The sequence below is a fragment of the Apodemus sylvaticus genome, chromosome 4 (assembly GCF_947179515.1).
Source record: "Apodemus sylvaticus chromosome 4, mApoSyl1.1, whole genome shotgun sequence".
Classification (NCBI taxonomy): Eukaryota; Metazoa; Chordata; class Mammalia; order Rodentia; family Muridae; genus Apodemus; species Apodemus sylvaticus.
Genome location: NC_067475.1, coordinates 15,681,478 through 15,707,765, shown reverse-complemented (window position 1 = coordinate 15,707,765; position 26,288 = coordinate 15,681,478). Strand labels below are relative to the sequence as shown.

Sequence of the window (26,288 nt, the reverse complement as noted above, 5' to 3'; positions counted from 1 at the left end):
TTTTTTTTTAAGATATACAAATTACAGAAAGCAAAGCAAAATATTCAAATGTAATTATATCAACCTAAAAAGCTTCTAAAGTAAGATAGCACAGCACAGAGGCAGTCTACAGAATAGGAAAAAATATTGACAACTCCCTTCTTGCAGAGCATTGATGCCTGTAGAAAATGAGTCCCCAAACTTGACAGACAGTAATCATGCTTAAAATATGCTTAAAACAGTAGTTTTAAACATTGATGATCTCTCTTACAGGTAGGAGACAGCTCATCCTGCTTGTTGAAGGATCTCAGTGACAATGAGAGTGAGACCAGAGTAAGCTTTTTCCATTTGTTAGCTATTTCTGACTTTTTTTTTTTAATACTGCTTGGTTTTAAGCAGTATTATCTAAGTTGTGAATTTTCTAATTCTCACTTGCATTTCCTGAAGAACCTTGAGAAGAAAGTACTTGAAAAGGAGACCTATATCCAAGAACTTTCATGTCTGTTTCAGAATGAAAAGGTAAACACATTTTGACCTTTTTGACTTGTTTATATTTTGTTAGCATTGTCCCCCCTGTTCTGTCCCTCCCCCCCCCCCCCCCCCCCCGTTCATATCCTTGGTTATAATCACAATCACAATAAAGGCTTTTTGACAGTTTAGATCAGTATTAATTTGTATGTATCAAATAGAACATCTTTTTACGTTTTTGTTGGTTTGTTTGTGTTGGAGGGTGGGGAAGTTTTGCTGTTTAGTCCACTTGGCATAAGTCACCACAATTTCTATATTCTGGGTTGGGTAATGGGTCTGTCAGAAGACCAGGACCTGAGAGTCATTCCTAAAACCCTTATAATTCTGGTCCTGGGAAGAGCAGAGATGGGAAGATTCCTGGGACTGACTGGCCAGCCAGACTGGTTTAATTGGTGAGCTCCAAGTCAGAGGGAGAGCCTGTTTCAGAAGAGCTGGAGGAGAACACCCAAGGTTGTCCTGGTGTGTGTGTGTGTGTCCAAACCTGTACACAGCTGAAAATATATAACTTATATTTTATTGTTGGCAAGATTAAGTAATTCTGGTGTTTGGAGGAAGACTTTTGACATGCTTAAAATTTTACTCGGGAGGAGAGATGGGAAGATTTGTAGGAGATGATTAGAAGGCATTGAATACACATGCACATTTTACATGCAGTTGTTGTGAAGTACATTTGTGAGGCCACAGTATGTGAAAAGGAATGTTCTATTTCACCATCTGCTCAGGTTGAGTTTGCTGGGAGTCTAACAAAGACAGAGGGAACATGGTAACTTGCTGTTATTTTTCTTTTACAGGAAAGTTCTTTGAAAGCAAACAGGTTTTCTCAGTCAGTCAAAGTAGTACACGATCGTCTCCAGCTCCAAATTCAGAAGAGGGACACTGAGAATGGAAAATTAAAAGAACATGTACAGGTTAGAAGTATTCATTTTTATAGCTAAGAAAAGTAATGAAAAACTAACTGTGACAGCATTGCTTACTTGCAGAATGAAGTGATAATAAAAGATGTCCCTTTGGCATTTCTGTGGGAAGCACACTGAGTATAAATCTTAATCTTAAGGTGTCTGGCCTTAACATATAGGTCCAAATCCCCATATGAAAATGTTTCTGTTTTGTATTTCAATCCAGGAAGCATGTATGGAGATTGAGTTAGTTTCCAATTTTTCTCATGGTGCAATTAATTTATGTTTACTATGGACAATTTTATAAATTATGGAAACAAGTTAAAATAACTTAAGAACAACAAACTATTGTTAAAATTTTACTGTGTATTATTCCAGTCTTTTTTCCATATCTATATAGCCTTTTATGTGTATCCTTACATGTGTCTAATAGGCAATTGGGAAGTTAAGTTTCTCTTGTTACCAGTTATAATCATTGTGAATGAGCTCAGTTTTCATATTCAGACCACTGAGAAGTCCCTTTGTATTTATGCAGTTGGGAGGAATGTTTGGTTCAAATATGTGTTCCTAATCACAGGCATTTGAGGTCAGGGCCTGAGAGTGCTGTTACAAGTCACACCCTCATTGGATCCACCATTTTATTTTCTGTCAAAGGCAAAGAAACTACCTTCAGAGACTTCTACAAACCAAGGGTGAGAGGTTGACTAAGTAGACTTCAGTGTGTTTTTATTGTCCTGACTCATAGCAGACATTTGCAGCCTGTAGTACCTGCTTCAAGAACTCCATATGTCCTTCAGTGGATAGTCAAAGAGTCTCAGTGTCCTTTCCCAAGGACGTTAAGCAGGCTTATGGAGGACATAAGGGTTTCAGTTAATTTTGTTGTGTGACAACTTTGTCCAGTGTCTGCTGTATTCTGGTCACTCTCCATCTACGTCCCCTCTATCCTTCCCATCCTCATCCCCCTGCCCATCCCTGCTGCTTCCTTCCCTAGATACATGACTGTCAGTTCTGTTTGTTGTAACCATTGGGTTGGAACTATGCATCGGAGCCTGACAGGGTCAGTAGTGGTAGCCAGCTAAAGACACTGGATTCCGCTCTCCTGGGCTCCAGCACATAGCTCTTGATTCTGTTTGTACTTGTTCCTTAGAGCACCTACCCATAGCTCCCGTGGATCCTCTCTGCTCTTAGCATGCATGAGGTAGGCCAGGGCTACTCATTTGCTGAGCCAGTGCTGGCCAGGCATACACAGGCAAGTAATGGGGTCTAGCTTGTCAGTCTCCTACCTTGGATGATCTTACTCAGTCCTGTGATATCCTTTAGAAGCAGTTGAGGATGTTTTTCAAATCTAAATGAAATAATGAGTTATTTTCAAAAGTAAGTTTTAGCAGTATCTTATTTTGTTTGTCTTTTTTTTTTTAAAATATACTTAATCATCTGGAGACAACACAAGGCTAAAATCCTGAGCTCTGCTGCAGTATCCCTGTCCTGATACTGGGTGCAGCTCCCCAGCACTGCCCTTTAGGGCTGTAGACAGAAGCCACTTTAGTGTTGAGAATAGTTTTAGCTATCCTGGGTTTTTTGTTATTCCAGATGAATTTGAGGATTGCTCTTTCTAACTCTATGAAGAACTGAGTTGGGATTTTGATGGGTATTGTGTTGAATCTGTATATTGCTTTTGGCAAAATGGCCATTTTAACTATATTAATCCTGCCGATCCATGAGCATGGGAGGTTTTTCCATTTTTTGAGGTCTTCTTCCATTTCCTTCTTTATAGTCTTGAAGTTCTTGTCATACAGATCTTTCATATGTTTGATAAGAGTCACCCCAAGGTACTTTATACTGTTTGTGGCTATTGTGAAGGGTGTCATTTCCCTAATTTCTTTCTCAGCCTGCTTATCCTTTGAGTATAGGAAGGCTACTGATTTGCTTGAGTTGATTTTATAACCTGCCACTTTGCTGAAGTTGTTTATCAGCTGTAGGAGTTCTCTAGTGGAGTTTTTTGGGTCACTTAGGTAGACTATCATATCATCTGCAAATAATGATAGTTTGACTTCTTCCTTTCCAATTTCTATCCCTTTGACCTCCTTATGTTGTCTAATTGCCCGAGCCAGTACCTCAAGTACAATATTGAAAAGATAAGGAGAAAGGGGGCAGCCCTGTCTAGTCCCTGATTTTATTGGGATTGCTTCAAGTTTCTCTCCATTTAGTTTGATGCTGGCTACCAGTTTGCTGTATATTGCTTTTACTATATATAGGTATGGGCCTTGAGTTCCTGTTCTTTCCAAGACTTTAAGCATGAAAGGATGCTGAATTTTGTCAAATGCAGTATCCCTGACCTCAAGCAATACTATAGAGCAATAGTGTTAAAAACTGCATGGTATTGGTACAATGACAAGCAGGCAGATCAATGGAACAGGATTGAAGATCCAGATATGAACCCACACACCTATGGCCACTTGATCCTCGACAAAGGGGCAGAAAACATCCAATGGAAAAAAGATAGCCTTTTCAACAAATGGTGCTGGTTCAACTGGAGGTCAGCATGCAGAAGAATGCAAATTGATCCATCCTTGTCTCCTTGTACTAAGCTCAAATCCAAATGGATCAAGGACCTCCACATAAAGCCAGACACTCTGAAGCTAATAGAAAAGAAACTGGGGAAGACCCTTGAGGACATCGGTACAGGGGGAAAGTTCCTGAACAGAACACCGATAGCTTATGCTCTAAGATCAAGAATTGACAAATGGGACCTCATAAAATTACAAAGTTTCTGTAAGGCAAAGGACACCATCAAAAGGCAACCAACAAATTGGGAAAAGATCTTCACCAACCCTACATCAGATAGAGGGCTAATATCTAATATATATAAAGAACTCAAGAAGTTAGACTCCAGAAAACCAAATAACCCTATTAAAAAATGGAGTACAGAGTTAAACAAAGAATTTTCACCTGAAGAACTTTGGATGGCAGAGAAGCATCTTAAAAAATGCTCAACTTCATTAGTCATTAGGGAAATGCAAATCAAAACAACCCTGAGATTTCACGTTACACCAGTCAGAATGGCTAAGATTAAAAATTCAGGAGACAGCAGATGTTGGCGAGGATGTGGAGAAAGAGGAACACTCCTCCACTGCTGGTGGGGTTGCAAATTGGTACAACCACTCTGGAAATCAGTCTGGCGGTTCCTCCGAAAACTGGGCACCTCACTTCCAGAAGATCCTGCTATACCATTCCTGGGCATATACCCAGAGGATTCCCTACCATGTAATAAGGATACATGCTCTACTATGTTCATAGCAGCCCTATTTATAATTGCCAGATGCTGGAAAGAACCCAGGTATCCCTCAACAGAAGAGTGAATGCAAAAAATGTGGTATATCTACACAATGGAGTACTATTCAGCCATTAGAAACAATGAATTCATGAAATTCTTAGGCAAATGGATGGAGCTGGAGAATATCATACTAAGTGAGGTAACCCAGACTCAAAAGATCAATCATGGTATGCACTCAATAATAAGTGGATATTAACCTAGAACACTGGAATACCAAAAACATAATCCACACATTAAATAAGGTACAAGAAGAATGGAGGAGTGGCCCCTTGTTCTGGAAAGATTCAGAAGTAGGCCAAAACCAGAACAGGGAAGTGGGAAGGGTTGGGTGGGAAAACAGGGGGAGGGAAGGTGGCTGATGGGACTTTTTGGAGAGTGGGAGTCTAGAAAAGGGGAAATCATTTGAAATGTAAATAAATTATATCGAATAAAAAAAAATTAAAAAAAAATTCAGAACAGAAAAAAAAAGCCATTTTAGGCCCTTGCTATTCTGCCTTTCTACTCATAACGCTCTGATTACACTTTATATTTATTTGTATATAGTAACTATACTATGTAAAATAAATGCATAAATGTGGAATTTAAAGCAGTAAATAATATGAAGGTATTAGAATTTACTTATTAGATTTTGAACAAGAATTTCAATTAGAACAAAGAATTTTGAATTAGAATTTAACAAGGTTGTTTTTTAAGTGTAAAACTAGGATTCAGTCTGGCAACATAAATCTCAGGTTTTTAATGTTACCATGCTGTAAACCTTTTATAAATTTATTTTTTAAGTCTTTCAGACCTATCCCAAAGATGCTTTAAGTCAATTTTTTCCTAACTTTTATAGTCTATCATTTGGAGTTAGAATATTTTTAGAGGAGATGGGATAATGAGCTGTATAGCACATTGGTCCTCACCCTATGGGTTGTTACATATAAGGGTTACATGTCAGATAGCCTGCATATCAGATACTCACATTGTGATTTATCACAGAAGAAAAATTACAGTAGCCATGAAAATAATTTCATGGTGGGGGAGGAACACATCATAAGGAACTTTCTTACAGGATCACAGAATTAGGCACATTGAAGACTACTGGTATAGTATGAGATATATCCTGTTGTCTCTGTACTCACATATACACACAGTAGGGTTATGTGTAGTCTATGATATAACCTAATGTATATATGCATAATATGCATGCATGTCCTCCTATCTCATATATATTCATTCACTTGGCAAATGACCTATGGTTTTTTTGAAACTGTAAAAATAATTTGCCAATTTCAGTCTATCCCTGGAATGTTGAAGTGTAAGGTTTGAGAATTTCATAGCTGCACACAATATATTTTGATTATATACACCCCCAGCCACTTTCTTTCTCCAACATGGACCCCTCCTAATTTTATTGCCTTTCTCTTTTTTAAAAAACTTGGTGGGTAAGTTTTTAAACAAATGTAGAAACTGTTCACAGTGTGGTGGTGACACCGTGTGGCCATCTAGAGGAACCACTGGTGTATTTCTTGTGAGTAGGTCCTTCCTCACATACAGACTTGGCTTCCATTTGTTTTTGTTTTTGTTTTTCATTTACTGTAGTGCTCCATGAAACTTATTTTGTCTGTTTAAGATAAATTTTCAAAGGCTGCTGAAGAGGGATTGCTTTCAGTTAGCTCCGTCCAGTGCCTTGGCCACAAGTCTGCCCTTAGACATTGTTTGACCTGACCGTCAGAGTCTGCACCTGGTAGCCAGGGATGTAATTGTGTGGCCTTGGAGTCGATCATTTCCTGAGTCTGTCAGTGTTGGACAATAAGTACTTCAGTCTCCTGGCTGTAACTTTGCAGCAGCAGCAGCAGCAGCAGCAGCACATGGCTTCTGTTCCTAACATTAAGTTTGCTTACTGGTTCTCTGTTTATCCTGCCTTCATCCTGCTGTGTATACTGGAATTCTGAGGAGCTCTTGTGTATCAGGAGAGCTACCAATTCCTTTCCAGCTTTGCACACATACAATTGAGATCATACTTCCAACTTGTGTTTTAAAAACTGTTCTGTGTCATATTTCATCCCAGAGGCTTTAAGTAAGTTGTTGTTTCTGTTACAATAACAAGTGTTGGTCTCTTTCGTCATCGTTTTATGTAGACTGAAGTAGTTCAAATTTTCATTTTTTTAACTTGTCACAAGAAGCTTTGGTTATTTCACCCCTTATCACTATAATGTTTTAATCAATCATGATTAGCTGTTTTGATAAAATATGTTTGGAAAAGGATATGTGCTTTTTGCAATATTTACATAAATATTGAAGCTCTGATGTAATTTAATTGTTTCTACATTTTTTAGAGTTTGGAAACCCAAATAGCCAAGTGGACCTTGCAGGTGAAAATGAGTAAGCAAGAGGCTTTAGCCATCCAAGAAGCAAGCAGGCAAAAGGCCGTAGCTCTGAAAAAAGCCTCAAAAGTGTACAGACAACGGCTGAGACACTTTACAGGGGCTATCGAGCGCCTTACTTCCCAAATCAGAGACCAGGTGAGTGTGTGTGCTCCTATAGAAGATGCTTCATGTACTTAGATACCATCATCAGTTAGAGTCAGGAAAATAACAGAGTTAGAGTTAGCATAGTTAGATAGCATAGTTAGATAACAGCATGGTTAGTTAGACAACATAGTTAGATAGCTTAGGTAGCATAGTTATATGGATAGCATAGTTATCATAGTTAGCATATGTAGTTAGGTAGCATAGTTAGCAGAATCAATTATCATACTTAGATGGCATAGTTAATTAGCATAGTTAGCACTGTGAAGCTTTAAGTAATGGTGTCATACTATCCATGGTACTATAATAATAATGTTGGAAATGTGTTCATCTTTTGCTTTGGACTTTTATTTTGAATTGACTAGCACTTGGGGGCTTACTGGAAGGAGATGTGAGCGTGTGCCATACCCACTCCCCAGCACACATTAAAAGGTTCCATGGCAGCTAAGGCTCACCCTTCCTCCATCTTGCCTGCTGGAAAGTTACAGTGCATACTAAAGGCCTTGAGAAGGCTTTCCGCATGTAGTGAGGAGGACATGGAAGTAGGAATTTCCCACACTTAACCACAGGACTCTTCTTGTACCCACAAAACAGCTCTTGGAAATGGTTCTGAGAAATATCAGTTTGGGAAATGCTGATTTATGTTATTAGACCATATGACTTTATTCAGTAACTCACTTCATTTAACCTCTGTAATGCATTTGAAACCATATGCTGACGTAAACAAAACATGTGAAAGATATCTTTGAGTATAATACAGAGCTGAAAAGTGGAGTTAGAGCTTTGTTCTTCTTGACAAATCATTATTCTTATTCAGTTGCCATCCAATAATATATTCGTTGTTTCTGTGTCTCACTAGCATCCCACCTCTTCAGAACGTATGCTAAAGCTTATAGGTTTATTAGTAGCTTCTGGAAATGAAAACAGACTTGTATAAAAGCTTGTACAAACAAAACAAGTTAATATTTTATAAGCTCAAATGTTACCATTTTAAGGCTCTAATACTTACCTTACGTTTACTTGAGTATAACTAGATATTAGAATTGAAGACTGGGCTCTCCTTCTCTAAGGCTGTGACCTGGCTGATACCTAGAGATGCTTGGAGTGGTGGTCGCTAATCCTGGCATTGGTGCCTTGAGGTTTTCCCACTAAGGTAGCATCGCCAAGTCCCATGCCAATTTAGGAAGGTTCTGAACTGGTTAAGCCTTGTGACTTTATAAAGGGCACTTAACCTCCCTGACCGTCCACTTCTTTACGAGCTAGGGGATGAGAACACCGCTTACCTCACGCAGCTGTAGGAGCGTGCATGCGCGAGAGACAGGCGAGGCTGCCACGTGCTGCCTCCTTTGCACCCCTCCTTGTGTGGACCGGCTGCTCTGTGACGCGCTGCTGCCTCTGGCAGGAAGTGCTTCTTGCTCATAGTCATCGGTCCTTTTCCCTGTCAATCAGTGGCTCTTTCTCCGGAGAAAGTCTTCCCTTACTGCTCTTTAAGTAGCAGACCTTTAACAATTAACCACATTAACATCTCAATTTTTACAGTATGTTTTTCATTCTGAAGCTACCTCATGTTTACTATTCCTCCTCCCCTCAGTGTGTCTTAAGCTTGAAACACACATGGGGTCAACACAGACATTTCCTTGAGTTACTACTTGCTTTATTGCATATCTACGTGCATTACAAGGAGGGTGGGGTTTTTGAGGAAGGCGCTGCGAGGCCTGTTAATTAGGAGGCTGCAGCAGGGCTATGCCAGTGCATTGCAAGGTAGGGGGTGGGCTCTTGCTTTGTGTCTTTTTATAAGGGCAGGTGAAAGAAGAATGAGGACTTTAAATATCTAATATATACATTCTTCCTCATTTTCAATTCCATGTTGTCACACATTATGTATTATAATAGAAACTACCCTTACAGTATATGTTATACCTATCTCTTACTTCATAATTTATACTGAAATTTATCTTATACAAAATGTGAAATCTGGTTTAGTGTTCAGTCTAACAAACATTGCTGTGAAAAACAGACAGTATCTTGTATATACAAGATGGCCAATAAGCTCTCTTCTATGCATGAATGATAGAAGGTCAGAGGAAAATAGAATGTTAAGTGATGTCCAAACCATTTCTGGGTCCTCTGTTGGGTGGGTAACTGGCATGTTTAGACCTAGTGAGTTTGTTTTTCTGTGGAATGTGGACAGAGCCAGAGTGGCCAGAGCTCTGAGGTTAGATCTGCAGACAGCTGCTGACATTTACTGAGTGTGTGCTATCTTCCTGAAATCGTTCAGAACCCTACAAACAGCGATGAACAAAACAGACAGAAATCCTCCTTTGTGAATCTCAGTTCACAGTGGCTGAGGCACTGCTGCCCCTCCTCTGTGCTGACAGCAGCAGCGCTGTCAGGCTGGGGGGGGGGGGGCCTCTGGAAAGACAAGTGGGCTGATCGGAGATGCTGTGGGGCCGGGAATTGCAAATGGCTTTTATATATCATGGGAGGCTTTTTTCTCACATGTATGTGGTTCTTCTGTATAAAGAATGGAAAAGGAAGATGCATTCATACATAAAAATAGAAGTTATTTTTTTATTAATTGTGAAATATTATAACTAGTCACATCAACTTCTTAAAATGGTAAGTTGGAATTTTACTGTGCGTATATAATGTAATAGTCATGTTATAATGCATAACGCAATACATATTTTATTAAAGCTTACTTTAAAATTATCCTGTATTGAAAGCTGCACACTCAGAAAAGTTGCATGCTTTTCTAGAAGAGTGCTTCATATTTATAATGTATTTGTACCTAAGACCTGAAAAAAAACCCAACACAGTTAAGCTACAGGCTGAATGCATTATGTGTTTTTAGGAGGCCAAGTTGTCGGAAACAGTTTCAGCTTCCAATGACTGGAAAAGTCGTTACGAGAAAATCGCCATAGAAAAAACTGAACTGGAAGTTCAGATCGAAACAACGAAAACGTAAGCCAGAGTTCGCCCTGACTCCCTCAGGGCTGCGTGCTTGGGTGCTCCGGATCCTGTGTGGGGAAGGTGCTCCCAGTGCTCAAGCCGTCCTCCTCTGATATAAACCCTGCATTGATATTCCCATTTTTAAAGGTGAAACTTGCAGATTAGTGCTTTGTACTTGAGGATGTATTACTGTTATTTCTTATAAATATAGATACTTTGTCTTAAATGAAAGTGATATTTCTCAAACAATGATATGAAAGTAGCAAACTTTATAAGCGCTTTAAAATCCTAAAATTATTGTCCCTTAATTCAAGTGACTAATATGCATAACAGAATATTAATGAGTAAAAATACATACATTTTGTTCTTCGACACTGCTGTTAATAGAACAATAACAGGCCGTGATGCTAACTGGTGCTGCCGTGCTATTATGCTTTATTACAGAAAGCTAACTTGTAATTTGCTTCTAAAGATAACGTGCCACTGCCTGGCTTGATCCTTCCTTTAAACTTATCTGCAACTGTGTGTGTGTGTGTGTGTGTGTCTGTGTGTACACGTTTGTGCGCATATATGTGTGAATGCAAGGGCCAGGCAGATATGCATCCTGTGGAAGATAGGCTAGATGGCGTCATCAGTAGGTGTGTATTTATAATCTTGGTTCATTTGAGCATAGCCCTGGGGTACCCTACCAGAATAATTTAAAAATACTTGTTATTTGAATGAACATTTCTGTGCTTTCACTTATTTTATAAAGGCAAATTGCTAATCTTTTAGAAGATTTGAGGAAAATGGAAACTCATGGGAAAAATTCATGTGAAGAAATTCTTAGAAAACTTCACTCACTGGAAGATGAAAATGAAGCCCTAAATATGGAGAATGTGAAATTAAAGGTAGTGTGTGTGTGTGTGTGTGTGTGTGTGTGTGTGTGTGTGCACTTAGCAGCAGCAGGGTGGAGTAAAGGCAGGCTTGGCTAATGCTTCTGTATCACTTTGTCTCCCATGTTCCTCATGATGTTGTATGATTAAGGTATTGTATTATTAATTTCTACATTTGTCAAGTGTATCTGTATAAAGTATGTATCCATGCTTATATCTATGCTCATCTATGTAAGTCTTAAGACTTTTAACTGCATATACAATAGGAAGTTTGAATTTCATTTAGCAGGACAAGGCTTATGAGACTGAACAACTCTCTTTTTGTCTCAACTTTAAAACAGTTTATTTACTCTCTAATTTTAGCAGTGAATCATCCGAAATTGCATTAACTTCACTGCACAAAAGTATTTGTAGGTGTCATGGTTACCATATGATACAACATTAGACTGGGTCTGTTTGAAACCAGAAAGTATGTTCTTGGCTCCTTTATAACCAGAAAGAATTTCCAACTGAGTCAAGTCCAAGGAGTAATTGGTTTATATGTGTCCCAGAGAAGAGCTGGGGGAGGAAGATTTTTGACTTTCTGAGAAAAAAGAAACCTGAGTTCTTAGACAACAAACTTGCCTGTGGCTGACCATGAGGGCGCCATTCTCAGCTCCACAAAACAAAAACAAAAAGCACTTTTACCATGAAATACGTAATCACAAAATTCTCCCAGATTTGTGTTCTGGAAACAGAAATAAAGGTTTAGGAGAAGTTGAAAGGATTGGATGTACCTCCCTCCCCTCCCTCCCCCTCCCTCCCTGTCCCTCCCCCAGCCTCCCCGCTACCCTAGGGTGGGAACCTCAGCAATTAGGAAATTCAAAGTCTGGAATCGTATCGTTTTCTAAAACCCTTTTCTTTGGTATAAGTATAAACTTTATATAATATTTTTCATTAGTAAATCCCTAAAAGTCCATTGCAATTTCCTCTAATGTGTACATAATTTTAATCATCTAGTAATCATAATTATTTCAAAAAAAAGGAAACCAGTGATTTTCTAATGCGAAGAAAAGAAAATGCTTCATCCCTTAAAGGATGGAAATTTCAGAAGATTTTCTTCATATTTATGTTTCTTGAAATGCATTGTCCACCCATGTCATTGTGGGAGCTCTCTGCATCCCTGGCTAGCCTCATTGTGCTGCTCCCCGGATGTCCCGCTGGTGTGTCATGGCTGCTGCCCCGTCTCCTAGAGCCTGTGTCGCTTAGCTAGGTCCCCTCGGTTTCTTAGGTTAGATCCTCAAACCATTGTTTTAACCTTAAGAAAGAGAAAATAGGAAGAAGTACATGTGAAAGGTTTTAGGCCTGCCTTTGAAAATACCTTTATTTTGCCTTCATTTGCCTGACTTCAAGTAGATACAGCATTCCAGAGAGAGGTAATCTTTTTTTTTAGTGTCTTTTACAATTGAAGTTAACAGAAAACAATCTCTTGCCAGTCTATTTCTTAGACTGTGGAAATGCTACTTCAAGTTTATCCTGAATTTCCAAAATATTCCTTTATGTTTGCTGTGTTAAGATTTCATACGCATTTGTGTAGGCATGCTGACTTGGTGTTTTGGGGGATGTTCTCTCTTCTTTTTCTTTCTATTTTCCTGGGTCCAGGATGCACTGCTGACTGTACTAATGAGTTATTGACCTAGATTGATACCTGTTTTCAATCTCTGCTTTTGTTCAGCTTTTGGGGATTTTTTTTTTAATGCAGCCCGGGATCACTTGCCTGGGGAATGGTGCTGCTTGCAGTATGGGCTGGACCTGGCCCTCCTTCCTCAGCTAATCACAGCAGGCTCTCACAGGTCCCCAAGGCTAGCCTGAGCTAGGCACTTCCATGTTAATAGTTCAGGCTAATGAGGACAACATCTTTAGAAGATACCCGTGGGTTTTTTTTTTTTTTTTAATGCAAAGAACAGACATGCTCTGTGTCTGTAATGAGATAGATCTAAATTTGTAAACTCAGTTTTGCCTTCTAACACATGCCAACCCATATGTAGTTGTCATCCTACCCTTTGTTACCCCATTGGACACGCCCCTTAAGAAATGGACACAGTGCCTATGGCTTTGCTGCTGCTGCTGTGAGTAGTAATGTCCTCCGCTTCTGACCCTGTCTGCCTTCTGCGGGCACCTAGGAAACTTCGGCAGGCTAGTTGGCTATGCCCAAGGAGACTGTTCTTGTACGTCTTAGCATTTCAGTAGACTGTGCTAAAGATCACATATAGGTTTTCTTCTGGATCCCCTTCACATTCTTATAATTAAAAACATTTAATGCATTTTCAGCAGTGGGCTGAGGCAGGTGGTTTCCCAAATAGCTGCAGTTTATTCAAGGTTTATTTATAGCCTGTGTTTTCCCTAGTGGTTTAAAACCCAAAGTTGGCCATATTTTACATTTCTGTGTATTTTCCTTTTCTGCTGTCTTGTATGTTTACAGTATCCTGACAGCTTACTTCCTTATGCATTTCAATATCTAGCAGGTATGGTGATTGTCCACTCAGTGGCATCTATAAATTGTTTGGTCTTACTATTTATTCTCCTATATGAGGAGCTTTTATTTCCATTTTTGCTTTGACAGTGGGTTTTATTGAGTAGCCCCACTGACCTAACCCTTGCCACAGTTCCCCTGCCTCTGTCCTATAAGTGTGGGGTTTGCAGTCGTGTGCCGCTTTGCTCTGCTGCCAGCTGAGCTGTGAGTTAATTTTCTCATATCCCCTTCAACTGTTATACTTTCAGTGGAGATTGAAAAGTGTTAAATGAACATAGAAAATTTAACAATATTGATTCTTCTTGTTTAGAACACAACTTGTTTTCAGCTTTTTCTTTGTCAATAATAAAATTTCTGTCCTGTGTGCTGATTTATTCATGAGTATTAGTCATTAATTTTAGATGGCAGTTATATGCCATCAGATGATTACTCCATTGCTATTGATGAATGAGTTATGCTTTAATAATTCTTCGTTTGGACTATAATGTTCTGACAGCTAGAACCCCATCAGTCACATATTTCTTTCTAGAGTACACTTGATGCCTTGAAGGATGAAGTTGCTTCTGTTGAAAATGAACTTGTAGAACTGCAAGAAGTAGAAAAACGACAGAAAACCCTCGTTGAAGGATACAGAACTCAGGTGACTTGCATCTGTTTTAATGTTCGTTAAAATCTGTAGATGACAGAACTGAAGAGATGGGGCAAATATCAGTGACATAATGCATGAAGGAATGTCAAACATTCCTTAAGACCCCATATGCCAATGTCTTGGCAATTCTAATTGCTAGTTCTACTTAGGTAAACATTAGTTTGCATTATCCCTAAGAGGAAGCTTAAAATTGATTGCATAGGCATAATGAGAGTCTTAATGTGGAATCTTGCCAGTGTGTTAAATGGCACTGATTTAAAGTAAGACTCCCATAGCTGTGTCTCCCTATGCTCCCTCCTCACTGCCCTCTTCCCACACTTGCTCTCCTGTGTCTGCTCCCACTCCCATCCATAACTACTCTCTTTCCTTTTCCTAATGCAATCTATTTGTCTCCCTAATCTCTTACTCTCTACCTAACCTCTTTGCTCCTATGGGTTGTAGCTTTATTATCATAACTTAACAGCTAATATCCACATGCAAGCTTTATTTATCATACTTGTCTCTTTGTGTCTAGGTTACCATACTCAGGATGATATTTTTCTAGTCCCATCCCTTGCACATTTCACAGTTTCATGTTTTTAGTGGTTGAGTAATACTACATTGTATAAATGTACTACAATTTCTTTATACATTGTTCTGTTAGCAATGCATAGGTTGTTTCCAATGAAGAGAGCAGTGATGACGTGACTGATCAAGTGTCTCTGTGGTAGGATGGAGCCTCCTTTGGGTATATGCTCAAGAATGATAAAGCTGGATCTTGAGGTAGCCAGGTGTCTCTGTTCCTCAGGAACTACCACACTTACTCACAGTGGCTGTGCAAGTTTGCCCTCCCACCAGCAATCAGTAGTGTTCCCCTTGCTCCACATCCTCACTAGCATGAGCTGTCACTTGTGTCACTGATGTTAGCTGTTATGACAGGTGTCAGGTGAAATGAGAGATGACTTTCTTAAAGAAGCAGTGACCTGAAAGCACAGGCCAGTGTGGTCTTCAGAGCTCAGGTGAAGGATGAGAGTATCGGTTGGAGCAGACAGGCGGGCCGGGAGGAGTGAGCTACAGTTGAACACCGAGAAATAGTGTGTGGAGGAGTGGACCATGCACATGCTGAGAGTGTGGTGAAGAACTGCAAGTCCAAAGTGACATAAATGCAAACACATGACTTACGGCTAATTCATGTTACACTGAAATCATACGCGGTACTTTATAGTCTGCTTTTTGTTTTTGTTTTTAGGTACAAAAGTTGCAAGAAGCAGCTGAAATGGTGAAAAGCAAATGTAAAAATTTACTACATGAAAATAACCTAATAATAATTAAAAAAAACAAGAAGTTAGAGGAGGTGAGTTTGAAATTGAAGTAGTGAAGTATTTCCCATGTGTGCTTCCATGTGCCCCCAGCTGACATACGTCCTCTCAGTCATCTCCCAAGTGCATGCCTAGGAGTGCGGGAGTTGAATCTTTTCCTTTATTCTTTCTTCCATGCTTGAAATGTTGTTTATTTGTGTGAACATCTTTTTACTTTTTTATTCATATTTGAGAAATAGCATAAATGTCTCATTTTTTGTTATGAGTTTAAAATTTAAAAGGCCCAATTATTTTTTTCAAACAGCATAAAGAAAATTTTTTTCCATTAACAATAATTCATGATGGACTGACTATGAATCTTTACCAAGATTTATTGTTATGACTACTTTAACCATTCTGTTAGGTAGATAGTGGAGTCTTATTGTGGTTTGCATTGGCATTTCCTTAATTAGCTAATAATATTGATTATTTTTGTCTCTTTTTTCTTTTTTTAATCAGATAATTTCTTTATTTACATTTCAAATGTTAGCCCCTTTCCCAGGCCCCCCACGCCCGAAACCCTCTAGCCCCCCCCCCTACTTCTATGAGGGTGTTCCCCCACCCCCCCAGCCCACCCTGGCATCCCCCTACGCTGGGGCATAGAGCCTTCATGGTACTAAGGACCTCCCCTCCCATTGACACCCGACAAGGCCATCCTCTGCTACATATGCAGCTGGAGCCACGGGGGCCCTCCATGTGTACTCTTTGGTTGGTGGTTTAGTCTCTGGGAGCTCTGGAGGGTTTGGTTAGTTGATAGTGTTGTTCTTCCTATGGGGCTGCAAACCCCTTCAGCTCCAAAGGCCCAATTATTATCACTAAGGTCTACCAGCAATAAAATGCAAACTTCTCTCTCTCTCTCTCTCTCTCTCTCTCTCTCTCTCCCTTTCTCTCTCTCTCTCTCTCTCTCTCTCTCTCTCTCTCTCTCTCTCTCTCTTGTCTTTAGTATCTAAAAAAATTGCAAAGTAAGATATTCTCTGGTAAATGCATTTTGGAAAAAAATATCTTAAAAAACCACTCCTTTTATTTATCCCATTGTGACAGAAGGAGGGGAAGCCAGCGTTGGCAGGTGATGATGTTTTTGTGAATAGTTTTAAGTTTTTAGATGGAGCCACATTCTCTTTTGGATTTCACATTGTTTTGGTAAGGAAAAACTGAGAGTCATAGGATACTGATTCCTGGCCAAGAGGTCAAGAGCGCTTGTGGTTAGGTGCAGTCTATGGCTGCTGTTACTGCACTGCTGACCGATTTCTAGACTGGGGAGTAAGAGGAGGCATCACAGTTGACAGGTCAGCCTGAGCAGGCCTTCAGGCCACCGAAGGAAGGCTGGCTGTTCTTAGAGCTGTTCTCACCTGCTTGAGCAGACCCACGAAGATGCCATTATAAGTCTCTTGTTTCTCACTCGATGGTCTCACGCACAGTGCCCTGTGTCTAGGGAGTGCAGTGAACACCCAGGCCAGAGCCAGAAAGGGGAGGAGCCAGGAGTTGTTAAGTTATGCCCTTACAAGTGTTTGTTTGCCTGTTTTTTAAAAAGGAAGTCTTCTTTTTATTTCTCTGCTGCTGGAGTCTCCTTATTTTCTCCTGGGATCTTATCTGATTTAGAGGTTCAGACCTGTGCTTGTCTTTTGTCTTCAAGATGGACAGATCTTATACTCTGCTGTGAGTGCCCAGCTCAGAGGAGTTCTCCCTCTCAGGTTCCTCCATGGGAACACCCTCAGTGTTACCTTTTAGCTGTAACAGTTACACATGGCAATGAGGCTTTCCTTAGGTAGAGTACGGCACTCTCTTCTCCATGATGTATAGAAGTGTCACAGTGAGAAGGGCAGGGGGTGAGGGAGGATTGGGGGTACTCACCATGACAACAGTGGCCAGATGCAATCATCTGAGAACCAGTGCAGTAGCTGTCCTGAAGCAGTGATCTGTGGGCTCCACTGACTGAAAAGGCGTGTGTGAGGCATAGTGCAGAGAAGTGACAGTTACAGAGCTGAAGATGGACCAGTGGACCAAAGCACTTCCTTACTCACACACGCTTATGTGGACACCTGATATAGGCTCGAAGTGCTAGACTTGTTTGCCTGACAGACAACCTATCGGAAAATTAATTTTACTTATACATCTCATATAAGTTAACATTTCTAAGGTACTGATTAATAACACGCATGTTTAGTCTTTAGGATAGTAAGAATATTCCTGGCAAATGTGTGACCTTGCATTTATTTCCCCTAATGCCATACCACAGATGAGAGGCCAGGTGGAGTCTCAGCTGGAGCAGGTAGAGCAAGCCCGCGACTCCTTCGCGTCAGCGGAACAGAGACTTCAGGAGTGTCAGGAGGATCTGCAGCGCTGCAAGGAAAAGTGTGCAGAGCAGGCGCTCACCGTTAGGGAGCTTCAGGGCCAGGTGTCCTGTCGTTCTGAGTCTTGGAGGATGTGTTAAAGAAACATTTGACGACATCATCACAGCAGTTGAGGGCACGCGTGTCCGTTAAACATTTTATTCCATCTATGTCATTGATGCAGTGTTTTCATGCAGATACTTGACTGTTTATCTTTAGTATTTCCTGGTGACACTGGTCATAAAGAGAACTGATATGGGTGATTTATATGCGGCTGCATTTGGACTTGGACTACATGGTGTAGTGATGTAATGAGAGTAGGGACAAAGCTGGGCTTGCCTGTCTGTTTCTTGACAGCAGCATAAGACAAATAATAGTTTACCTTACAAAAATTAGAGTGCATTTTAATTAGAATTGTGCATCATGCATATTGGGGAAATTCTATTCTTTAACTTAATACCTATCAATCCATCAGCATTGGGACTGTGTGTGTCCTTGTCACCTTAAGTCTTCCTCCTCCCTCAGTGCGTATCACAGAGAACACTGTACATGCTTTAGGATTACTTAGTGTTTTCTTAAGCATGTCTGAGTCTGCTAGACAGTTTCTTTCTTTACTTGCAAGACATTTCCAGGAAGAATTCACTTTGTGGCTTTCAAAAGGAACTTATTTAGCTTTTAAAAACACAAAGCAAATTTCCATGAAGAAATTCTACTACAAGAAAAATTTACTACTTTAATAAGAATAAGAAAAGTTATTTTTTTATTCTGTGTGTATGTGTGTTTTGTGTGCATTTCTGTGCACCACATGCATGTAGTGCCCAAAGTGGCTAGAAGAGGACATCGTGGTCTCTGGGACTGGAATTATGGATGGTTGTGAGCCACTATGTGGGTGCGGGGAGTATAACCTGGGTCCACTGGAAGAGAAGCCAGTGCTCCTAACTGCTGAGCTATCTCTCTAGGCATGAAGAGGAATATTCTTATTACTACTAAAGCTACTTAAACTTTTTAAGCCAGCCTGTGAAGCAGTGGGAAGAATAGTCTTCTGACCTGAGCAACTTCGTCTTTGACTTATTTGACTTTTACTTAGCACTGACCCGGGAAATTATCTTCAGTATTTTAAGTGGAGCATTATTGATATGAGAAACAAATTAGTTAACATGAGAAACAAAACAAATTAACTGTCTAATAAACAATGTTTAAATTTTTCACACACATATTTTTTAAGCTTTTGATTTGTTCTTGGTTGGGTTTCATTTTGGAGGCAGGGTTTCATGTGACCTGCGCTGGCCTCAGTGTAAGGATGGACCTGAATTTCTGCCCCTCTTTCCTCTACTTCCTGGGCAGGATTGCAGTACAAGTTCTCTATAGTGCTGGGTTTGTCGGTGCTGGGAAAGCTGCTGCCACCTGAGCCACATCCCTAGTCCCCTAGGCTAACTGTCCCCTGTCCCTTGTCATTAGAGCATTGTTCAGGGATTCTAATTACCACCACCCAGGAAACATGCACTTCATTGTCTAGCATAAGCAACATCAGCTTATAAAACTTTGAGGATCTGGAGAGCTTGTGGATTAGCATTGTAAACATGGCTTGGGGTCTTTCTGTGTATTCATATCACCTTGTTTCTTATACTTCTAAATAAAATACGTAATTTCCTTGGAAGATGATGAAGAAAATAACTGAAAAAACCTGTCTTTTTCTTTTAAATTCCACTTAGGTTGATGGAAACCATAGCCTTCTGACCAAGCTTTCTCTTGAGGAGGAAAATCATCTCATTCAGATAAAGTGTGAGAACCTTAAAGAGTAAGTGTCAAGTTGACTTAAAACTGATGTTACATTTCCTCATGCACTGTAATCTATGTGTATATGTGATATATATATATGTGTATGTATATGTGATATATATGTGTATGTATATGTGATATATATATGTGTATGTATGTGTGATATATATATATGTGTATGTATATGTGATTTATATATGTGTGTATGTGTGTATGTATATGTGTATGTGATATAAAGGAAATTAGAGCAGATAGACGCAGAGAATAAAGAGCTTGAGAAGAAGCTGGCTGACCAAGAGGAGCATCTCAAGCACAGTGACCTGGAACTGAAGGAGAAGGCTGCAGAATACACAGCACTGTCCAGGCAACTGGAAGCTGCTTTGGAGGAAGGAAGACAAAAGGTACAGATGGCCTTTATTTAGAAACTTTTTAATTAGTTTGCCAGAGTCATTTCCCATTGCCAAGCCTACTGTTATTGTTTGTATGCTGATGACAGGGTGGCGGGAGCAGCTCCGTTTTTGTTCTTTACTTAATTTTCCCTCAGAACAAAACACAGATATTACTGAGCCAGGACTGCTTTTCCAGATGCATGATGATGGGGCTGGGGAATGGGCAGAGATGGAAAGGACCTGGAGAGTGTGACCCCTCCACACACCTGCGTGCGTGCGTGCGTGCGTGTGTGTGTGTGCGTGTGCATGTGCGTGTGCGTGTGTGTGTATGTGTGTGTGTGTGTGTGTGTGGAGTTGAATAAATAATTAAAGGTTTTGGTCTTGGTTTGGATCCAGTGAGCTCTAAATCTCAGCCCTGTGATAAATATTTGTTGCACAAACAAGTGCATAAAAGAATTGTATTCCAGTTAAATCTGTTAAGTGTGCATCAGCTTACCTAGCCTCTTGGTGTGTGGGCACTTCCATAGTTCTTCACAGACAAAGATGAAAAGGCTAGACCTGAGTTCTAGGGCACTCAGTATAGTAGGGATGTTATCCTACATGCAGGTTTTGTAGTAGACATGGAGAAAAGGTAGGTATTTCAACCAGGGTGAAAGGGAATAATGGGAAGATCTCAAAGAGGACATGAGTTTATCAAACAATTTGAAATCTCATGTTGAAAAGGGAATATAAGGACAGAGAAAAAGGAGGGAGGTGATTGGAGAAGGGATGGAGAAAAGAAGGTTTATGGGACATAAGGGGAGGGTGGATCCGGGAAAGGGGAAATCATTTGGAATGTAAACAAAGAATATAGAAAATAAAAATATTAAAAAAGAAAAAAAAAAAGAAAGAAAGACCATGGAGGGGCTGGAGAGATGGCTCAGCAGGTAAGAGCACTGACTGCTTTTCTGAAGGTCCTGAGTTCAATTCCCAACAACCATATTGTGGCTCACAACCATATATAATGAGATTTGATGCCCTCTTCTGGTATGTCTGAAAACTGCTACAGTGTACTCATATAAATTGAATAAATAAATCTTAAAAAAAAAAAAGACTACAGGGTGAGTCCCAACAGCTGATTTGAATACTGGCTCTGATGCCCTCACCAAGGGCAGGCTGCCTTTCTTTCTTTTTTTTTTTTTCCCCCTGCTTTGTTTGTCAGTACATTATAATTTTTTTTTATTTGATATATTTTTTATTTACACCGAAGCCCACCGAAGTCCACTTTACTTGGCACTCCACTTCACCCTGACCTGCCAAACCTGACATGTCTGAAGCCAAATTTTCATCCTTCCCTCTTAACTATTTTTTATTTATTGTATGCCTCAAGGTCCTTAGCGTCAGTTCTGTCAAGGCTGATACCTTCCAGTGTTCCGAATTTTGCACTGAGAAACCCACTTAAGTTGATTTTAAGGGAAACATCATTGAATAAGTTAAATAAGAAGTAGTGTCAGCTGTAAAGCAACTGTATATTTCTCAGCCTCACTAACCTCTGGAAAGAGCTGGAGGGCTTTTCCTTGAGTTTAGGATAAGTTCTTGACAATGCCAGGTGCTCTCAGACTTTATCCCAAAGTGGTCAGAGTCCCCAGACGGTATCTGTCCTTTCCTCTGTCCTGCAGCAGTTTGACAAGGGCCACCAACCACTGCCATGTCACCCTTGTCCACACTGAGGGCATGGGTGTTTTCTGGGGCCCCTCCTTTCCTTCCTGCTTCAGAGCTCACTGCTGTCCTCTCCTGCTGCATTCATGTGAAGTCTGTGCCTCGGTTCAGATGACCTAGAACTGTCCTCGGGGTTCTGGAGCAGGCCTTCCTGCTTAGCTCTGTGATCCTGACCAGCCTCTGCCTCTGCTCTCACACCTGTAGCTTCAAACCGACATAACGTTAGCAACTGAGAGAAGTACAAGACTCCCATTCAGGCTGCGCTGTGAGGGAATGACGAGGCCAGTGCCAGTCTTGTGTGTCAGTCTAGGTGCTGGGTGTTCACCGCCCTTCACTGTCTGTCTGTGGTCCATGTTCAGTGAGCTATGGCCCACCACTGCTCGGATACCACAGTGAATGTAATAAACACTACACACAGTGCAAGCATGCACACCTCTCCATCTCAGGTTAATGTTCCAGATACATATGATACAGATATACACAAATAGTGTAAGTGCTTTTCACAATTGAACTCATTTTTACCCTTTGTAGTACTGGGATTGAACCAGGGCCTTGCTCATGCTAGGAAATCAATCTCCTGTGGAGCTGTATCCCTAACTCAAGATGAAGTACACTGAAATAGTTTCTAATGGGATTGTCATACCCAATTAATATCTACTTGGGAAAAAAATATACTATGACTATATCAGGGCTTCAAAATATATTTAAAGAAAAACACATTTAGTTATTTTGTTCTCTTAATGTAAATTACAGGTTTCTGAAGAGGTAGAGAAAATGTCATCTAGAGAGAGGGCTTTACAAATTAAAATATTAGATCTGGAAACTGAGCTTAGAAAGAAAAATGAAGAACAAAATCAACTTGTTGGCAAAATGAGCACTGTGAGTACTCGAGTGGCTTGTTCTGAAAGTGAGCATTTAACACACTTGCTTCGTAACGCGCGGGTGCAGGCGGGTCGGGCTTTCATTTTACTGTTACTATTAGGAATGACAAATAATCAAAATGCAAAACAGAGTTCCCATCAGCCTGCTCTGTGCAGCTTCAGTCACGTGGCCTCCAGGTTTCAGCAGGCGATCCCTGCACAGCATGTCTGCAGCAGCTCAGGGAAGGCTCCTCATGGACGCTACTTAAGTTTACTTAAATTGTATTTATTTGAATTTTCATCTTTTAAAGATACATGCAAGTTAAAGAGTTATAAGCTAGATTTTTGTGTGCCTTGATTAATGAATATTATATCTTAGAAAGATAGGAATTTAATATTCACCACTATCCAGTGTGCGTGAGCTTTGATCCACTCAACCAAGAAATGAGAATACCAGGTTTAATTAGTCTCTCATATTGTTTCCTGAATATTCATGGAGTGGTCTGTTGGCCTAAGATACTCTTGAAGCTGCCACTTGTTGTGCTTATATTACTTAATAACTGTCTACTTGATAATTACATAGAGAGTGCTGGTATTTTATTTTTCTAGGAGTTAAAAGACTCTGTTAAAACTCCTTTTTCATTTCAAAGTTGTAAATCTAAAGGGTTCAAAAGTTAAATTATTTTGATGTAAACTGTTTACTGTTTTGTCTAATAAGTTTGCTGGGTTTCTAAACTAAAGCAAACAAATGAACTTCCCCCACATCAGGATTCTTGACATTATAAAATATGTGTGATGTTCTTTGTGCAGTTGAAGCCCCTAGAGGGGGGGGGAACTGAGCTGGATTTCTCTGTTCTGTGTTTAGGACTTTTCTAAAGCTGCTAAAATAAATAGGTTAAGATCTGATGTTAAACCTGATTGTTGTTGTGGTAGTAAACAATCTAGTATTCTGGGCCTAATTTAGAAATAGCTAGAAATAAATGCATGTCTTGGGTGCCTTCCAGGGCATAGACAGTTCAGCGAGGAGTTAGCATGCGCATGCACATAGATTAGCCAGACTGAGCTGTGAGTGCTCAGACAGCCTGAGCCTAGCCTGGCCGCATGGCTGTCTCCACAGTACAAGGTGCACCCTGCAGGCCTTTTCCATGGTTTGGGCCGTGAGGTGAGATGGATGCACACCTGGAAGGGCGACCTCAGGCTCCACAACTGTGGCAGCCCTGCTGACGTCACAATGTCTCTCAGACCTTACTTAATGTCCCAAAGCTCATTTGCATTTATATTCTGCCCTGCATGCATTGTGTAATTGTATAGCTACTGCTCTCTCAAATTGATGGGCCATAAAGCCCAGCTCCATTCATTCCAGACTGGACTGGGGTGCAGTCCAGTCCACGGCTTTGCCACACAGTTCCCTGCATCTCCTGCTGGGTGCTGCTCAGTTTCAGGTGCTGGTGTCAGTATCTGCTATGAGAAACACAAATGGCCTCTGTTCCTGGAGTGTGTGGGTCTCGTCTAAAGCATTTGCAGTAAGCAGCCCACCTAGAAATCTGTACACAACCAAAGTTCAAAGTTTGTATGAGTTTATTAAACTTCTCCCTCAACGGACTTGAATTAAGTTCCTTTTACTTTTTAAAAGAGTTTAGGAGAAAATGTTCACATTATCAGAGCTGGAATTCTGTCAGTTTTTAAAACACTTTCCTTTCAGAATGTGTATTCTAATGGTACAGCAGGTTATCGAACTATATAGACTTTGGGTCAAGTTAATTTTGGTGTTTGCTGTTTTTATTTGCAAGGTTTTTTTTTATAGTAAAGTTTATAAAATAAAGTTTAAGACAGTGAAGGTTTTATGGGATAATACATGATATTTTGGCAGAAAAGTGACAAAAAAGAATAAGACATCATGGTAGCATAATAGGAACTAATCATAATGCTCTAAATAAAGTCATTACATTACATCTAATAATTTAGTGCAAAGTTACAGCATGCAGTAAACTGTCAAAGCAGAATGATTAATCATACATGTTTTAATCACTAAAGATACTGTTTTAAGGAAGATGATATGTAAAATTTCCTTGGGAAAAACTGATATATTCAGTTATTGCATATGTACTTACAAATCTTCATCTTGCATGTGAATGTCATATTGATTGTCTGTCTCTCTCTTCATGTAGAGATCCCAGCATCAGGATATATGCTTGAAAGAAATACAGCACAGTCTCGAAAAGTCAGAGACTCAAAATGAGAGCATGAAGAATTACTTGCAGTTTCTTCAAATTTCCTATGTAACGATGTTTAGATAAATTGTTGAATTCCTCTGATTGTTATACTTTGTAATTTATAAACTAGTAGAATTAGAATTTATATGTGAAGATACTTGAAACATAATTTATTATTTAATTGAACTTTATAGCTCTTACTATTCCTTTGTGGTAGATAATTTGCATTGAAGTCTGGTTTCATTCTTTTTTAAAAATATATTAATTTTTAAAGTATTTTCCCCTTATATGCAAAAAATCAGAATTATTCTTATGAACCAGTGAAGTAAATTTGTAACAAATCTAGGCCAATTATGAGCCAAATACATGGCTTTAAATAATGTATTTACTTGTTTTATATTGTAATGCTATATAAATAAAATATTAAGAAATTTAATTTTAATAACAATACAAATTTTAAAGATAGCAAATGTCTCACTGTATATAATATTGCTTCCAGTATTTGTTGAGTTTCCAGCATCATTTATATGAGATTTTAAATATAAGCTATTAGATCATAGCTCTGCAGGGCCAGCTGATGGTAATAGAGGAACACATGTTGGCAGCCCTTGTCTCTATTTGTAGGCATCCAGGCAGTCCTGTGAAGCCAGAGCTGCTGCTTTCATCTCATGTTAGGGATTGTCTGATATTATTACAGATGCCCTAGAGCCTTGGTGTTAGCTGCAGGATCATAAGGACAGCAGGCTACTCTGCCCTTCTCATGACCACACCCCATGGGATGATTGAAAGTAGGCATGCATTCTCAACACGGAGAAGCTTTGGGATACGGCCCTTCACCTACTTTATCTTAGAGATTAGAATTTAATGACAGTTTCTCTTCCTTTTTCCATCCCTCCAAAATCTCCCTGCTCTCCTTCAAATTTGTGGCCTCTCTTTTTCACAAATTATTACTGTATGTGTGTAAGAATATGCATAAGCATAAGTGTGTATGTGCCTAGATGTGTTTTGTGTGTGTGTGTGTGTGTGTGTGTGTGTGTGTGTGCAGTCTGCATAATGGTACTTGTATGTATGTTCTCAGGGTTGCCATTGGGCACCAAACAACTAGTTGGTATGCTGTTCCCTGGGAAGAGCATGTTCTGCCCCCCTCCTCAGGTGCCTTTGTGTAGGTTGACGTCCCATGGACTTTCTTTCCTCTGTACACTCTCGCATGACTGTTGGTGTCATCCTTGTTCAGTTTATGTTTGGGTAGTCATGTTGGGGAGAACCTACCTAATGGGTATAGCCTCTGATATGTCTAGGAGACATAATCTCATAGCAAACTTCTCCATCTCCCTGGCTGTGAGCCTGAGGTACATGAGTGTTTTGTAAATGTATCGAGAAACGTACCTAGTACTCAGTGCTAGTGAAGTCATGGAGAATCTACAACTACTAGTTCACTAAACCA

At 39.9% G+C, this 26,288-nt stretch overlaps 1 protein-coding gene across 11 annotated transcripts in view; it reads left to right on the top strand.

Annotated features, from left to right (window-relative positions):
- The window catches only part of Odf2l (outer dense fiber of sperm tails 2 like), a 35,991-nt gene extending 10,711 nt beyond the window's left edge, over positions 1–25,280 (top strand). For 10 of the 11 annotated variants that reach the window (XM_052179023.1, XM_052179027.1, XM_052179025.1 and 7 more), the window contains 13 exons: positions 253–312; positions 427–498; positions 1,299–1,415; positions 7,059–7,244; positions 10,105–10,214; positions 10,957–11,092; positions 14,119–14,229; positions 15,467–15,571; positions 17,812–17,970; positions 19,618–19,703; positions 19,923–20,085; positions 22,525–22,650; positions 24,800–25,280. In XM_052179023.1, coding sequence (XP_052034983.1) covers positions 253–312; positions 427–498; positions 1,299–1,415; positions 7,059–7,244; positions 10,105–10,214; positions 10,957–11,092; positions 14,119–14,229; positions 15,467–15,571; positions 17,812–17,970; positions 19,618–19,703; positions 19,923–20,085; positions 22,525–22,650; positions 24,800–24,928 — 1,560 coding nt within the window. In that variant the 3' untranslated portion in view covers positions 24,929–25,280. The remainder of the gene's footprint in view (positions 1–252; positions 313–426; positions 499–1,298; positions 1,416–7,058; positions 7,245–10,104; positions 10,215–10,956; positions 11,093–14,118; positions 14,230–15,466; positions 15,572–17,811; positions 17,971–19,617; positions 19,704–19,922; positions 20,086–22,524; positions 22,651–24,799) is intronic. The other variant, XM_052179031.1, reaches the window with a different exon arrangement.
- Positions 25,281–26,288: the final 1,008 nt, after the last annotated feature.